The sequence below is a fragment of the Vidua chalybeata genome, chromosome 5 (assembly GCF_026979565.1).
Source record: "Vidua chalybeata isolate OUT-0048 chromosome 5, bVidCha1 merged haplotype, whole genome shotgun sequence".
Taxonomy (NCBI): Eukaryota; Metazoa; Chordata; class Aves; order Passeriformes; family Viduidae; genus Vidua; species Vidua chalybeata.
Window position 1 is genome coordinate 11894031 of NC_071534.1, and position 17489 is coordinate 11911519.

Consider the following 17489-nt stretch of genomic DNA (forward strand, 5'->3'; position numbering starts at 1 on the left):
TAGAGGATCTAGTACCTAACTTCCATAGCATTTATTCTGCAGAGCTTTCCTGTCTAAAGAACCAACTTTAAACTGGGTTTTCCAAAGTACTCTAAGTTTTAGTGAAAGTCTCAAGCTTCCAGCGAAACTCTTAAAAACACTTCTACATCTGACATAACCCTTCATAACCTCATAACTCAGGACCCTTCACCATCCTGCAGCCTCCTTTTCCTCCTCCAATCTTCTTGTTATTCAGGACTGAATGTTGCTTCTGGCATCATTATCCAATATCAATGGGGAATATTGCTAGATTTGCCACATTGTTGTAGGGTAGAATGCATTTTTATATGTGTATCACATACAACTTGTTTTTTTACGGTGAAAACTGTACAGACACAAAAACGGCTCCTTACATCTAGCAGATAATTTTCAGCTACTGATGTATGTGTACAATGATTAATTCTTAAGACAGGCACAGTGTTGTTCAGTTTAACTGACAAAATCATAATTTTCTTACTTTTTTCCTTGCCTTAAAACAATATAGCATTCAACATAATTTGTACTTTCACCTTGTTTCCTTTTCTTCTTTTTAGTGCAATTGTATGCAACAACCAAGTTTTCAATACATAATTTCAAATTTTTTTTTTTGTTAAATTGAGGAAAACCAAAAAATATTTAGTAGATTGAGCAATAAAATAATGTGACTTTTAAAGAAAAAATGTTATAAAATTTTAAGATGTATAGATAAGGCTTATTTGAAACTACCACTATGTATTAAATATGGGATTATATAGAAAGAATAACACAAAGTACGTTTGAAATCCTAATGGTTTGTTTAGTTACTGACGCCACCATTTGCTGAACTTGGCTGACTACTGGCTACTTAGTATTTATTGTGCTCTAATGGCATTTCCACTGGCTGAAACAAGAAGAACTTCTACAATATGTTCCAAAGTACAACTACAGAGAACCTATTTCTTTAAGAAAGCAATATTTTTCAATTGACACAATGAAATAATATTGATGAAATAATAACACAATGAAAATTTGACTTTTCACCAAAAAAAAAAAGTTAAAAAATTTAATATGAAGAAATACTTTCCGAGAATTCCTGTAATTAAAAAAGTTTTAAGGGACTGCAGGAATTTCTCTACATTTCTTATAAATAAATACTTGGGAACCATATGAAAAGTGAAATAAACATTATTTAACTGTAATTTGCTAAGACATAAGATTAGGTACAAAATGTTACAGCCATCACTGGTTCCAGTGGGCTATTTTATTGGGAATAACTTGAAGTGGTTGTACATACCAGACTATCCATCTTCGGGACATATTTAAGGGTTATCATATAATCATTTGGGAGATTTCCAACCTACAATAAACAGAGAATAAAAAATTATATTACTTAGTACACAAAGTAAGACTTCATTTCCATTACTCCATTCAACAAAATCTACCAAATATTCAACAGAAATTTTCAGTAATTTACCAGGTGCAGGCAAAAACGGTTACTTACATACTCACTTTCCTGTGGAACTGCTATTGACACTTATTTACTCACAAGTGAACCAACCATCTTTCCACAGCTCTGCAATATGCCCAGATCTGATTTGATCATGGTCAGTGCTACTGCTTCCCAGCAGAATTAAACTCAACAATGGCTTGAGAAGAAGTGATCTGACTTTTTCATTACTGCAGAAACTCCACTGCTCTTCTTACTTTTAATGCCTTGAAGTGTTCATATGACAACTTCTACTGCAGACAGTAGAGGACCCAGAAATATCTAGCCCTTTTTCCTTCAAATAACATCCAACTTCAACATGCATCTGAACCTAAATACTTGCCTTGTGCTTAGTTATGTACCAGGTCAGAAAAACACTTGAGAACAACTTTAACTTTGGAGTTGTGCTTCTTACTAATGATGAGCAATATCATTATATCATAGCAATGTCCTGGGGCAAAGGAGAGCTTCCACACATGCAAGCTGCAGCTTTGCAGATGAGGTAATCATGAAGTGCGCTGCAGCAAAGACAAGGAGTGGAAGAAGGGTTCTTGCTGAATTATCCTATACAATCAGCCACAGGTGGGTTCCAACACTACTGTGAGACATGGTTGAACATCTGGAGAATGTGCTGGCTTGGGAGATGAACAGTCCAACAGTCACTGGACTGCCACAAATCCACAGTCTTTTGAAATATTTTTTCAAAAGCATCATAATATGATGCTTAATGATACAATAAACCTATCTTCTATCAATGAAAATGTCAACTGATATTTCTCATCCTGGTTTGAAATCCACGTAGTCAAAAACAATATGCACAGATGTAGCTCCTTTGGTGCAAAAGCATTTCTACTTCAGGTTAAAGATCATTCTGTTATGGCTGCTTTTGATTCTGCTGCTATAGCAACCAGCACAGGGATTTCTTTTCCTCCTGAGCAGTTTTTAGGTAGTATTTTGTTTGGCAAAACATAATGTTTTCTTTCTTAATTAAAAGTTTGTTTCAGTTGAAATTAAACCAATTATTTCAAAACATTATGGTTCTAGAAATGATCAAGGGCAATGCTTATATACAGCCAAACACAAGTGAATTCCAAACATTTTTTAATTTATGTGAGCTAAGCTACAATTTTTTAGCTCAATGACATCTATCTTTCTCCTAGAGCTTTAGAACAGATACTGCATAAATGATCCTTAAAAATTCCTTCGCATAAATCAGTTTTGTTTCTTCTTTTATTTTTATACCTACACATTCCCAAAGCAGAAGCGCCACTAAAATTCTCTATATTAATTTCTATTCACCTGGCATTTTGGGGAGTTGATTCAAGATACTATAAATACTGAAAAATATTTCAATACATTTGTTCTTTCTTTAGAGCATCAGATATTCTAAATCCTCATCCAAAATTTTTGTCTATTATTGCTTTCTTTAAAACATCACGGCATACTAATTGGTATTTAATTTTTTTTCTAGCTTCCTTTGCATGCCTAGAGAGGTAGGATTTGCATCACTTTAAGCAGCACAGATAGTGAAGATGCTACTCTATGTGTAAAGTTTCCCATATTCACTCTAGTGGGATTCCACACTTAGCAATGCCAGCAAAACCACTGTTCTTTAAGAAAGGTCACTGGAAGATTAAATTTGTTCCATATCAATGAACACTACAAGAATTGATATGCATTATGTATACAATCTACTTTCCTGGCATCAGAGCCTTTCAAGCACTTTTCACGCACAGTTAAAAAAATTTAAGTGCCCAAGAGCTCTTACACCTTCTCAATCAGAGCTGGAGCAAACAGCTCAGCCTCAGATATTTCTCTCCTTGACAGACTGTGAATCAGATAAGATATTTTTGAATTTACTACTAAAAATGAAGAGCACTGGGAGGAGGGTGTCAAAGACAAAATACATGCACTGCCTCAAGACGAAACTTGTTAAAGTTTTGTTGACTGAAGTCCACATGTCAGATGCTGTGCTGGTAAATGATGGATCTCAGTCAAAGCGAGGGAGTTACATTTGTGTTGCACTTGGACTTCCCAACTCATACCCTCAGAAAACAGGGTAAAGCCCCTGATGTAAGAGTGAAAGATATGTCTATACTAAGTCTGCATTTTGTACTCCCTTGCTCTGCTGAAATGTATCTTGAAATTTTGTTGAACACTAACCACCAAGACTCTGATCCAAGCCCAGCCACTGGAATGAATGAATGGACTCTGCACACCCACTTGGTGCAGGGTGCCTGACTGCTGTGGCTTCCAATAAGGAGCAGATGACAAGGTGGCTCTGACCTGCCTGAGCAAAGGTGTTTGGAAAAGAACTGTCCCTTGAAACCACCTGAGACCTGGAGTGGCTTTTTTATTATTCCTCTGCTCAACTCCATGAGTACAGTGATAAATCTGGGGGGCCACAAAACACCTGCCTGTACAACTTACCTTGGTTTAGACAGAAGTTAACAGTTTTGATTATTATAGAGAATGTCAACTGATAATCTTGCAAAGGAACATATAGAACCAAAAGCATTGAATTGCTATTAAAATGTAATGAAATTTTTCTCTGATTTAGTGGCTGTGTGTGATTGCAGATATTCTAACAGGTTGAGAAGAGTTGAAGAGCAGGGAATCTAGACTTATGTCTTTAAATCCATATAAAACCAACAGAAAGTGCTGTATTCTCAGTTGTAACAAAATCTCAAACTGGGGAATGTAAGATTACTTTTGTCATAGAGAGGTCTGAATATTTAATACAGCACTGTTAACATTGCATAATCCAAACATGTTATAAAAAATGCTCACGGCCACATAGATGTGGAGATGAAAAAAGGATATAAAAGTGATTTGGGTTCCATAAACTACTCTTTCATTGCAACAGCAGACATGAGAGATGACCTATCTGCAGTCACATCCTTTGAAATGAGGGCTACTGCTCTTGAAAATTCCTTTTATTGTGATTGTTATGAAAATTATAAGCAGACAAGCACAGATATATATTTTTATACACATATAAAAGATAAAATATGTTAATAAAGTAAAATTACTGTTTTCCATTGTCATTGTTTTCTTTTTTACTCTGAAGCATATAATGGGAAAAAAACATATTTTCCTTTTGGATATAATATCTACCTTGAATTTCTCTCTATTTATTTCCCTTTTCCTGTTCTTTTCATAGAATAATATAATGGCTTGAGTTGGAAGGGCTCTTACAGACCATCTGCTTCCAACTCCCTACCATGGACAGGGACATCTTCCACTACACCAGGTTGCTCAGAGCCCCATTCAACTTGGTCCTGACACTTTTCCAGGGAAGGGCCACCCACCACTTCTCTGGGCAACCTGCTCCAGTGCCTCACCACCCTCACAGTAAAGAATTTCTTACTTTAATCTATTTTTTTCCTCTTTCAGTTTAAAGCCATTTCCTGTTGTCCTAGCATTACATGCCCTTGTCAAAAGTCCCTCTCTAGCTCTTTCACACTGCTTCCCTGCCTTTTCTTTTCCTGCAGGAGCTTCCACTGTCTGTCCTTCATCTCTGTAATCCACTCTATCTCATCTGCTAATGAAGCAGTTAATAAAATCTTCATCATTTGGCTTAAGACAACATGCTAACGATTTCCGTTCACACTTTTTACAGTCATAGTGGCAGATTATTTGCAGCATAACAACTCTGGACCATTTTTTACAACCCCTTCACTCAGGAGAGTTAAATCCATTTAAAAATAAAAATAAAATGTGGCAGAGAGTACATATTTACAACAAAGATGTAATGTGAAAGCAAAGTATTTGACAGCATGTCTCAAGCAAGGAACTGGTCCGTAAATCCTGACTATTGTTTGAGCTTCCAATATTCCAAAGAAGAAAATTGCTTTAGAGAAGTAGTTCACGGGAGAAGAGGTATTTTAGATTTTGTTAATGTCGAAACAAAAATATGTAGGTATATTCTGTAATTACTGCACAGCTCAGTGAAAATTCTATTTATATGTAGGTTTCGATGTTCATATTTAACAAACGTATATATACAAATGATTCCTAATTCTTATGCAAAATCAAATGCCCAATTACAGAGATGCAGCTTTCTGCCAACTTAGTGTGCTGAAAAGAACAACGGGGACAGACTTTATTGACAGATACTGCAATTACAGTTTCATAATATGGAACATTTACTCATCAAGTAATGTGCTTCCCTCCAGACATCTTCTTTTGTAAAAGAAGCAGGAGATAATGTGATGAGTAGTGCAGAATGAATACTCTCTAAATACTTTCATTCTCTATAGATATGAAATTATGCTCCTTTAAACTTCTCACCATTAAAAACCAAAAATGATTGTTCAATTGTTCTTTGCTTCTCAAGATGATTTTACTTAGGATATGTTCTTCATATGACAAAATTATATTACCTAGATGTGAATAAATTTTATCTTAAAGTATATACAAGTCATTTTTTTATGAAGAGATACCAGTCTGGTTTGGTCTTACGTTGATTAATGCTCAGAAACCTTATAGTTAATTGAATTCATTTCTCTCCAATTCTTTCTTCTGGTGTGAGTCTAGCATGGTGCTAGATTAAGACCACTGAAAACAAGTTGCATCACACATCTGTCCTCTATTTATTACTCAAAACCAAGTTTATTAGGCAAATTACCCACATTTTCAGGCACTGTAAAGCATGCCTTACTTATTCTCCAATAGCTGAGGCTTAGTAGACATCTAACGTCTATATTCACTGAGGGTCTTGACTGAGGCATGTTCTCATATCCCTATAGTACAATAAAGTTGAACAGAACATAACCACAGCCATGCTCAGGAGATTTCTACAAGTGATGTAGAGGGTTTACAGTACTTGGAGCAAGCACAGTACTAAATAAACAAAGACTAGGTAGGGAATTGTGACACTGTTTAGCAAGCTGCAGGTGCACTGCAGTAGAAGTGCGTCTGTGGTGGGGAAAACATACTGGACAAAAAGCCAAATGAGGGATATGGATTCATACTGCAAAGAATTTTAGCAGGAGATAGGAAGAGGATGGGAATCTACCTGGAGTTCATCAAGGAGCATTTTTCCTGTGACCACAAACAGTGTAACAGAAGAGAAGCTGAGGGCAAACTCAGCATGTGTTATGACAACACAGGCAGTGTTAATAGTACCTTTGAAGATAAACCCAAGAAGCTTGCCATTGATAGTGGGGAAAAAAGGAGGAACAGCTTGAAGGAAATAAGTAGAAGATAAAGGGTCAGAGCAGCATGTGAACAGACAGAAGAGCAAAATTACAGAAGCTGAAGCTAGAAAAAGATTTTTCATAGACTGGATTTTTATCCACCAAGAATTTGAAGAAAAATATACTTGTTTGCCCAGAGAACTACAAAAAAAAATTTCTCATATTATGACAAGAAAAACAATGCAAATTTTAAAAGTGAACTTTGAAGGGTCTGTGAAGTATCATGAGCCAAATCAGACACCTTTGTTGAAGACCTGAATAGCTGGGGAGAGATGGTGATGCAACTTTACAGTGAGGAGAAACGGCCCAGGACAGACTAACATTCTGGGGAGATGAAAGAGGAGAATCTTCCTCTGCCTCTGAGGAGGATTCATGCCAAACTGAATCTAGGCTCTAGACTAGTTATGTTTGATAATTTGTGATGAGACAGGAGGAAGAGAGGCCAATATCCTTAAGTGATGGGATTTGTGCACTACCACTGAACAGATAGTTTATTGCACACAAAGACGGGACTATACTCACGAATGTGGACAAAAAGGGTTAAAGAACATGACAGTCTGGCTGAGAATAAAGCATTTAGGAACAACTACACACTGTGTCCAAATGTGACAGTTTGTGGATAACATCATAATAACTATGAGCAATAACTGTACACATAACACTTCTGTGAAATCCTCCAGATTACAATTTATTCTCAGTGTGAAAGGGAAGGATTTTTATTAAAGACCCTATGTTCTACAGGCACAGATTCTTTGGATGAGCGAAGAAATAAAACTTTTACTTAAAGGCCCATAGAATCTCCAGACAAAGGGAAATGCTCTGGATGTTGTCTACCTGGATTTCAGTAAAGTCCTTGATATTGTCTCCCACAGCATACTCCTGGAGAAGCTGGCAGCTCATGCTTTGGACAAGTATACCTTTCACTGGGTAAAAACTGTCTGGATGGCTGGGCCCAGAGACTGATGGTGAACGGTGCCAGAACCAGGTCGTGACTAGTGTTCCCCAGGGCTCATTACTGGGGTCAGCCAGTATCAGTTTATTTATTATCTTTATGGATGATCTGGACAAGGTGACTAAGAACAGTCTGTCATTAAGTTGGGTGGCAGAGTTGACCTCTCTGCAGAAGAGAAGGCTCTGCAGGGGAAGGTGGACAGGCTCCATCAGTTGACTGGGACCAGCTGTCTGAGGTTCAATAAAGTGAAGTGCCAGGTCCTGCACTTGTCACAACCACTCTACCCTGTGCTACAGGCTAGGGGAACAGTGGTTGCCTGGAAGAAAAGGACCTGGGGGTGCTGGTTGAGAGCTGGCTGAACAGGATCGAACATGCGCCCAGGTAGCCAAGAAGGCCGTTGGTATCCTGGCCTGTATCAGCAATACTGTGGCCAGCAGGACCAGGGAAGTGATTGTCTCCCTGTACTTGGCACTTGTGAGGCCACAGCTCAAGTCCTTTGTCCAGTTCTGGGCCCCTCACTTCAAGAGGAACAAGAGAGAAGGGCAACAAAGCTGGGGAGGGGTCTAGAGAGTGAGTCATAAGAGGAGTGGCTGAGGGATTGGGTTGAATTTTGAAGATATATATAATCAGAATATCACTCCTTAATTCAATGTGTATATTGTGTTTCAAAAAGCAGAAATGGTACAAAATTTTTACTTCTATTTGCAAGAGTTATAGGGTCTCCTGAACCATATTTTTAAAGTAATATGTTGGAGTCCTTTTTATATGTACTAAGGATATAGTTCATAGAGCATAAAAAAACCTGCACTAGTTACAAAGTAGTGTGATCAGTCAGTATTCTCTGTAGGCTTCTCCCTTCTCATATTCACACTGTCAGCTAACAAAGTTTTGTTTTAAAAGTACTTTAAACCTTATTTTGTATTTTTAAAATTTTGTTCTTAATGTATAGTTGCCATGTAGAATTTCAAAAGAGAATGATCAACATGCAATTTAGTCACATTAATTGAAACAAAGAGTTCTTATAATAAACTGATGGTACTAAACTTATTTTCACCTTATCCTTTTAATTCTCAAGTGACTTCATTGAAATTATTTCTGCAAATATTAACATAGACAAAACATGGAGACAGACTTTCCTCAAAAGACTGTCAGAACAACTCATGCAACTCAAAACAGAGAGAATCTGTGTGTCTGGGGCTTTGTACTTTCTGCATCTCTCTGTTATTTCTCCAACCCAAAGTATCTTTGAACTTGCTTGGAAACTTGACCTCAATTTTGCATTTGTAGGGTGAACTGAAAGATATGGGTCTAAATCAGGAGAATGACCACACAGCATCCTCTTGGAGGAGTGTCCAAAGAAGCTCAGTTCAACCTCACTCTACTCAAGCTTGGCAGTAGCAAAAGAACAGTGTAACCTGGACAGTGTGATTATTCAAGCTGCTTGCACATTTTTTGTAATCTGTATTTATAGAACTTGAAGTTTAAATTGTACTAAAGGGAAAGTTAAAGCATTTGTTCTCAGGACACAAAATTGACAAAAAGTTATTTCTATCCCTGCACTACACAATTTCACCAGCCCTCACAGGAATTCTGTTGTTCTTGCATACTTTCAACAGCTTAATACTCTTCCAAAGCTTAATACTCTTCCAAGTGAAGAAATATTACCTGGAATAAATATGCCAATACTTAAAAATTCTGCCTAAAGCAACTAATTTAGCACTAAACATTTAAGTAGGACTATAGAGCACCCCTAGAGATTTACACTATGTGCCAATGTATATAAAAAAGGACCAAAGAAAACAAGTTAATAACACTGCACAGGCAGCAAATGCTAGGGGTTTTAATATAAGTGCTTGATAATAATAACACTGATGTTGCAACTTTTTTCCCACAGTGAAGCCACAATTTTCAGCTAGATTCAATATGCAGATGAAGATATGTTTGCTAATATATTATTTCTTAGAAACTTTGGTGTTATATCCTGCACTACTGTAAAATAGCATAATTATTAACTTCAGTGGAGCTAAACACCAATTGACTTCACAAGCAGATGCTGTTTTTCAGGTTAATGCAGTGGTAAATTAAGTAACAGTTAAAACTTCATTAAATGAATTTTTATATGAAGCTGTGAGTCCTTCAGACTTAAACTTCTGGGTACAGCAAGCAGAGAAACATATAATGCGTGTAACCCGCTCACACCCAAAGACTGCAAAACCTGTTCAATTGTTATTGCTTTGATTGCTACAACGATGTCTAATATCACACTATTTTTGTATATGGCACTTGTCTTTCATATATCCGAGGTAAAGACTTCTGCTTCAATTCAGCTCTCTTTGCTCCACTCTCCTCCATGCAAGTCAGTAACACAAAGACAATAATCTTTCATTTGCACAGGGAACAATCTGCTCTGAAAGAATGTTTGAGGAAATAAAGATTTTTGGCAATTTTTACTGAAGTTTGGAGTCAGGAAACTACATATGTACATATACTCCATTTTGGTCAAGGTAATCTCTTCAATTAACACTGGAACTACTTTCATGGCAAAAAATGGTTTTGTTCAAGTGACAGGTGTTGTTGGATTTTCTTTTAATATTCCCCTAGTTCCAATACAGATTTACTAGCTCTGCTTAGAAATGTAAGTGCCCTTAGACACTGACTGTTTTTTTAACATACAGAATAATGTAAAATAAAAGGTCCTTACCAATTTTGCAATGTCATTCACATCATCTGTGACTGGATTCCCGCAGGAACTCTGGGCTTTGACAAGAGGATTAAGTAGGAGGAGTTGAAGACAAAAGCAAGTGATAATCCAAGTCTGTTTAGTAAAAAATAAACAAGAAACAAGAAACCCCAAGTAAGCAATCACCAAATATGAAGTAACAAGAGATTGTAGTAATGTTTTTTATATGTGCAGACTAGAGGCAACAATATTCTTTATCCTTCATGGAGGCATACTTGTACCATTACAGTATCATCTTCATGGCAGGACTCCACTAAAATGCACTTAATTGATCTTTTCTGGAACCAAATATCTTTAGAGTGTTAATGGAAAACCTAGTGTTGAGCCATTAGGTTACTCACACAGGATCATGCAAAGCTGGGTTTTTGCAAAATTTATGGATATCAAAGAAGAGAAAGATACAAACCTTGCAATATTCTTTATCATCACAATACAATTGATTACATACTTGTCATTCACTTGATAGATCTGTGGCTCTAACGTGATAAATGATAAGGACAAAATTATACCAGACTACATCAAGACAAAAGGAGAAAGTTCACAATCACAGCCATTTCATTTGAGTACTTAAACTGCAAGCAAACCCACAACTGGACTCTGCCCAAATACTGACATCTCAAGCAGCAATACAGTACATCTTCTCCGAGTGACGTGCTCTGGCCTCTCAGAAGTGCCAGCTTGGCTTTGGCACTACATTCCCCTCCTAAATCCTGTTGGAAACAGCAATGCAATGTACTTACACAGGCTTGTGAGACTCACACAGAAAAGCACCAGATAACTAGCTGCAATGCACCTGGGTGTCTCCTTGGCTACACTGCCTGAACTTCCTCGCCTTCTGTTGTTCCTTGTGCTTCACTGGTTTCCCACAGAGCCCTATGCCAAGTTTAAGCTGCAGATCTTTATTTCCAGAATGTTAAAGCATTTAAGTTATGGATAATCAAAAGTTGCCTCGGGTTGTGAAGCTGCTTCTGCCAGCTGACTGAAGCTGTCAGCAAAAGCCGAGGATGGTGTACATTTATGGCAAGTATGGAATTTGCCTGTGCGGGCTCCTCAGCCTGCATAAGGGCAGGACTGAGATCAGGATTTGCTTTTGCACAAACTAAGATACAGCATAGCCCCATCTGTTCTGCATGACAGGTAGAGAACTCCAGCCTCCACCCTTGCCTTCATGTGCTCTCCAACCTTTCAATTTAAGACCAAAGCAAATGAAACAAGAGCAACACAATTCTCGAGGGAAAACAAGAGAAAAATCACAGATTAAAAAGATGCATCATTATAATAATCTAGAGGGCCTAAGAAAGAATGGTAATAAAGATTGCTCAGGAATTTCATAAACTTGACAAACAGTGCCAAGCACTTTAACTAAAAGAGCTGTTAAATGACAAGAGTAATCTCTTTCTTGTATATTTTATTCCTTAAATCTTGTATCTATCCTACAAGTAAAACTGGTCATTTGCTTTCTTAGAATACAGCTTCCTGACATATTTAGGTAAAACCAGAGTGGGCTTCTAGTAGAAAAGACAATCCAGCTTCCTCTCTCTACCTCTTGCACTGGCAGTGATGGTTTAGTCAGTTGTACCAGGCAGACAACTTCCATTTATCGTTTTCCTGTAGTATTTTCAGCTTTCTGATCCAAGTAACTGACACAGATGAAATGCTCTGTCAAAGATGAGACAAGCCAGGACTGCTGATTTCAGTGGAGCCTGCACTTGCCTTTCCCTAAACTGTACCCTCAGACACCACAGAGAAATTTTATTTTAATATTTGTACAAATAATTACTGAGAATAATTACCAATGTGAAGGATTGAGAATAATTAATAGTTCATCTTACAAAATCTCTGTGTTTTAAGCTATAGAAAGTTTGCAATTATATATATATGAACAATTTGAGCTCTGGGGAAATGCAAAGATGCTGCTAGTTTTAGAAAGGACCTTCGAGAGCTTCTTGCAGTGTATTAGAGCTCAAAGCCTTTTAAAAACTGGTTTCAAGTGATCAAGAGAAACGTCTCCCTCTCTTACATAAGCTCCAGAATCACAGAGGAAACAAAAGGTGACATCAAGTTAACAGGCTACCTCCTAATTCACAGTTTTTTGGAAATAAATGGCTGTAAAAAAGGCAAGAAGTTAATGACAACTAAATACTATAACTATACTATAATATAACTATACTGCTTTCGAGAACGAAAACTGAGTAGTTCAACCTTTGGAGTAAACCAGTGCATTAGCAGTTACACTGGCAGGGACTTTTCCCTGACGTGTTCGTTGGAGATGGAGTTCACACCAGGAACTGACAATTTCTTTATTGGATTCCTCAGTATTGATTAGTATGTAAAGATGGAATTTGTTCACTGAACTGTGCCATGGTCATAGGATGATGTTCAACCCAACAGTCTAATAATCAAAAAAGTAACAAAATTCTTTAACTAGAGATGCTTTTTCAGTAGATCAGCTACGTGATATTAATAAACACAGTAGCACACTCCAAATAAAACCAGAACTTTGATGCACCTTGTCAATTTTTGAATATATAAAATAATTCTGAATATATATAATTCTGAATATAAAGACAGTCCATACATGAAGCTTAAAATCACTCTACATTATATAATATGTAAATAAATAAGAATACTTTTTCTCCTATGTAAATAATGGATGGGATTTAAGAGCATAATAATTTTATAACTACTATTAAAACCAAATGATCTGTAAATTTTGAGATTATTTGAGGTTTTTCTTGCTTATTTTCTCCCTGTGTCATCCAAGAGGAACTGAAAAATCGTCAAAATACTGCTAGTTTCAACATGCCTATTATACAAAATATTTTCATTATTTTCACTTACAAAATATTTACATTACGCATGCCTTCAGGCACATTATATGTAAGGACTCTACAGATCAAAGGGTTGAGCTATTTTCGTGTTATTTACTAATGACCAACCCTGCTGTTTGAGCAAAACTTGAATAGACTGAATTAAATCAAGGACAGAACAAATGGGAACCATAAACAATAGCTTTATAAATAGAGATGCCCATTCTATACTTTACTAAGCATAAATAAAAGTTACCTACACAGCACTCATAACAGATTTCCATATTTAATTACCCCTAAGTTAACATGGGATTTTTCAAAGCTGGCCTCAGAATTTAATCACGTATCATTTATTAGCATTAAATTGAAGATATATAGCAGACAGGAGGCAGACCTGTATACCACAGTGCCTCTTCCTATTTTTGGCTCAAAAATTATTCAATTGTCTTTAGATTCTGAAATCTCTTAAATGCTGAATATTTAGGTTTGTGTAAGGGAAAAAATAATTATGAGACTCAAAAGGATAATTAAAACTAAGGATTACAATATACATATTTGTTTATTCTGCAAATGATTTGCACTATTGCTTGTAAGCCATAATCTAGAATTTCAGCAAACAGCATTTTAGAAATGTAGCTAGTGATCCAGTGTGTTGAAGACCACCCTTTCAGTTGTAAATCAACATCCTTTTCATTTATTCACTTCATTTACAATCTGAAGTGTTGACAAAGGCTGCTGAGTGAGTGGTTTAGCATCTCTTTCACAGTATGCTATGAAAGATACTCAATCACGTTAATGTTCAGCTAATTCCTTAAGTGGAAAGCAGCAAGGGGAATACCACATTGCTAAATAAACCATACTTTGGAAAGTCTGGACATTCCCAAATATCTAGTTTGTCCTGATAACACTTCTAATCACAAGAAGGGAGAAGACATTTTAAAAAAAGCAAATAACAAACCACAAAAAAACATTAAGCACGGGGAGAGGTAGTAACTACATAGATGAACAGGCTCTTCATTTTTCTTGTATTCAAATCATATTAGCCATGGAATTTTTCAGCCCAGTTTCCTGAGAAAATCACCCAATTAACCACAACCAAGCCACAGCTGAAGGTGGTTAGCTGACAATGTGGAACAATGTCCACCCTGAGCTAGGCTTCCCGAATTTATTTTTCACTTCTGTTAATGTTGAAGTAGAAACATGTTTCAATATTAGCCCCTCAGACAGTGTTTACATGCTGCTTTGCTGAGACACAACTTATGAACTTCTGCCACAGATAACACTGGTTGGTCAGTCATGGACAGCTAACTTAATATTTATACTTATGGCTTGAAAAACCTTTTGTAAGAAGATTTAGAGAAAATGTAAATAGCAAAACATTTTTGTTTTGTTCTTTTAACCACAAAGCATCCAGATGCATAGAAGCTCAGAAATTCTTTCCTGTGTCTATTTAGTTATTTAGCTGTGATAGAGATTAAAAAATTAAAGTCATGGAAGAACTATCTTAAACCAATTAAGAAATTAACTGCCAGCATAGAAAAATCTTTAAATGAAAGAAGAGCATTTACACTGAATGTAATCCAATTACCATTTCCATGGTATTCAGTGACACCTTCACACCTGCAAATGGCAGTGCTAACTTTAATACCCAACATGGCCATGCCTAAATACTGCTTAAGTGCTAAACATTGCTCAAGCCCTCAAGCCCTCAAAAAAGTGAGTTAAGTGTGGAAAAAGACGTCATTCACTCACGACCACCTAGTTCTGGAATAATGAAGTACTGGGCAAGCACATTTGGAACTGGCAATGTCCCCTGCACACCCCCAAGTACCCAGGAAATTACTTCAGAGTAGCTGAAGGAAGCTCTGCTGAATAAAGCACAGTTAAGGATTAAGTCTAGTGTACACCTTCTGACCATCAAAACTGGCACTAGTCTCACCAAATACAATAGCCTATCACCTAGAGTGCTCTCTAAGTGACAGACCTGGGCTACATCTCCTGCAACCAAGGTAATTACAACTCACAGGAGTTGAGCTGTGATCCTCTGATATATCTACCTTGTAATTACCATAGAATCATAGATTCATTTAGGTTGGAAAAGACCTCTAAGATCATCAAGTCCAACCACAAACCCAGCACTGACAAATCCACCAGAAGACCATGTCCCTAAGTGCCACATCTACACATCTACCACTGGAGCTCACTTCCTGTCTATCATGGCTTCCTGGCTAAAAGGGGCAAACGAGGGGTACACTGGTACTCCTGACCCTTATGTTTTCACAACATTTATGCATTTTACATTGTCAAGCCAATATGTAAAAAAATAGACATGTTCACTGAACAGGCATCGAATGTCTGTGTGTACCCTTGTCTCACACATGCTTTTCCATCTGGGCACCCTAATTTCTGCGAAGCTCCCCAGTCAACTTGTGAGTTTTTTTTGAACAACCTTTTGGCAGTCCAGTGAACAAAAATGCATAACTCCAGCTCAGTGAGTCACTCCACAGGGGTAAGACACCTAAAAATCTCTGGATCACACCCTCCATGCTTTGTTATGGTTACAAAATACAGATACATACTTTTCTAGTGACTGATACCACTCTTTATTTTTTTAACAATGATGTGTAATAAGGAGTATGGTGATAAAAGTAAGCAACAGAGAGTTTCAGAGTTATTTTTCTGCACTTTGATTTAAACACAGACTATAGAAATACTAATCACTCTTTTTCAGAGTCAGTTTTAGAATGTTTTGAACACAAAATATTTGAAAATATATTTGGTTATTTACAAAACACAGTATATTCTCTACTCAGTTCTGCATATAATATCTAAAATACATAACATGAGGGTTAAGGGGAAGGAAATTAGCAAGTTCATGCTACAAATATAACCAGGGAGGTAGCCATTGCTACCTATATTCAAATGAGTTCAACAGGCAAGCTGCCTTCATAGCTGTTTGATCTTTTTGTGGCAATACTGTATTTGCCTTTCTGTGACTTTCCCCAGCCCTAGAAATTCTTCCCCCATACCTTTACAATCACTTGAGTATCCACAGGGGACTCCAAGAATGACAAGAATGGGAGGTTTCATCTAACTTCATTTGGTGGCAGAATGTTAAAGTGGCACTTGCTAGACTCCACCAGCCAATGTGCAAAAGCAAAGCCAATTGCTGCATTCAGATGCTTATAGGCCAGTTCCCTTCCTAAGGTACACTCTTAATGAACTGGAAATAATTATATTCAAGTCAGTGGACAAAAGGTAGTCCCAAACCTATTAAGTGCTAACGCAGAACTACTTTTTCTCCAATATTTTTCTTTTTCAGCTGGAAGGAAAACCCATTCTCTAGTTCTGCCAAGTTATTCACATCTATTTCCTGAATCAGACAAATTTAAGATACATAGTCTTAACAGTGCTGAGAAAATGATGAGTCACACCATCCTTTCCCACCATCCAGACCTTGGGAAAACAAGGAAGCTGCTTAAGACTATATGACAACTTCATTTCATATGACCTCCGGCCAATTGCTATTATCCTCTACCCCTTAGAGCTCTTTTTGACAGATGTAGCTGGCTGCTCCAGCCAATGTGTTACTGTTGCACTTGGTAAGGAGCACCCAAACTCCTGCTGAGTTTGGTTTGTGCATTTCAGCTGAAACCAAGATGAATGTGATAAGCAAGAACTGTAAATTGATAGAGAGTTTGCCTTGCAAATCAATGCAATTCAGGTATTTTGCAATTACATTCAGTAAACTACAAAAAAGTCTTTTTAATGTGTAAATTAACATATATTTTTTTTCAATCTCTAGAAGGATACCATTGCAAAATATTTGGCTGTTCTAAAAATATAAGCTCTGGTACTTTAAAAATGTTATCTGATCCATAATAAATTTTGTCCACTCTTTAATCTCACTTGACAATCAGGGATTCAGGCAGTTTCCTAAACTTGTCCTGGATGACAGCCAGTTTGTTTAGTTCCCAAGTACTGGGAAGTGAAGTTACCAAGAGACAGGTAATTATACATGAATGTTGCCTCTGGAACTTGTGTTAAAATGCAAGAGAAATTTTCTTTTCCACTTGTAAAATTCCACAGCAAACATCCAAGATTGATACTGAAACTTTTCATCTTTCTATCTGTAGAGATAAAGGCCAACACTTTCTTGTTCTGTAACAAAGGCACTGACACATGCACAATCAAAACATTAAAGAGTAAAAAGAGTAAAAGATCAGATTTCAGCTGAGAAACAAAAATCTCAACAAAACTTCCCACAAACTTCAAAGAGGAAGTTGTCTTTTTTTCCCCTACT

At 36.9% G+C, this 17489-nt stretch overlaps 1 protein-coding gene across 2 annotated transcripts in view; it reads right to left on the reverse strand.

Moving 5' to 3' along the window:
• KITLG (KIT ligand) overlaps positions 1-17489 on the reverse strand; it is a 52201-nt gene that overhangs the window by 17375 nt on the left and 17337 nt on the right. For both annotated transcript variants that reach the window (XR_008430994.1, XM_053943155.1), the window contains exons 2-3: positions 10338-10451; positions 1292-1354 (exon numbers count right to left, since the gene is read on the reverse strand). Coding sequence is in view for 1 of the 2 variants with exons in the window: in XM_053943155.1 (XP_053799130.1) it covers positions 1292-1354; positions 10338-10451 (177 nt within the window). In the remaining variant the exon portion in view is untranslated. The remainder of the gene's footprint in view (positions 1-1291; positions 1355-10337; positions 10452-17489) is intronic.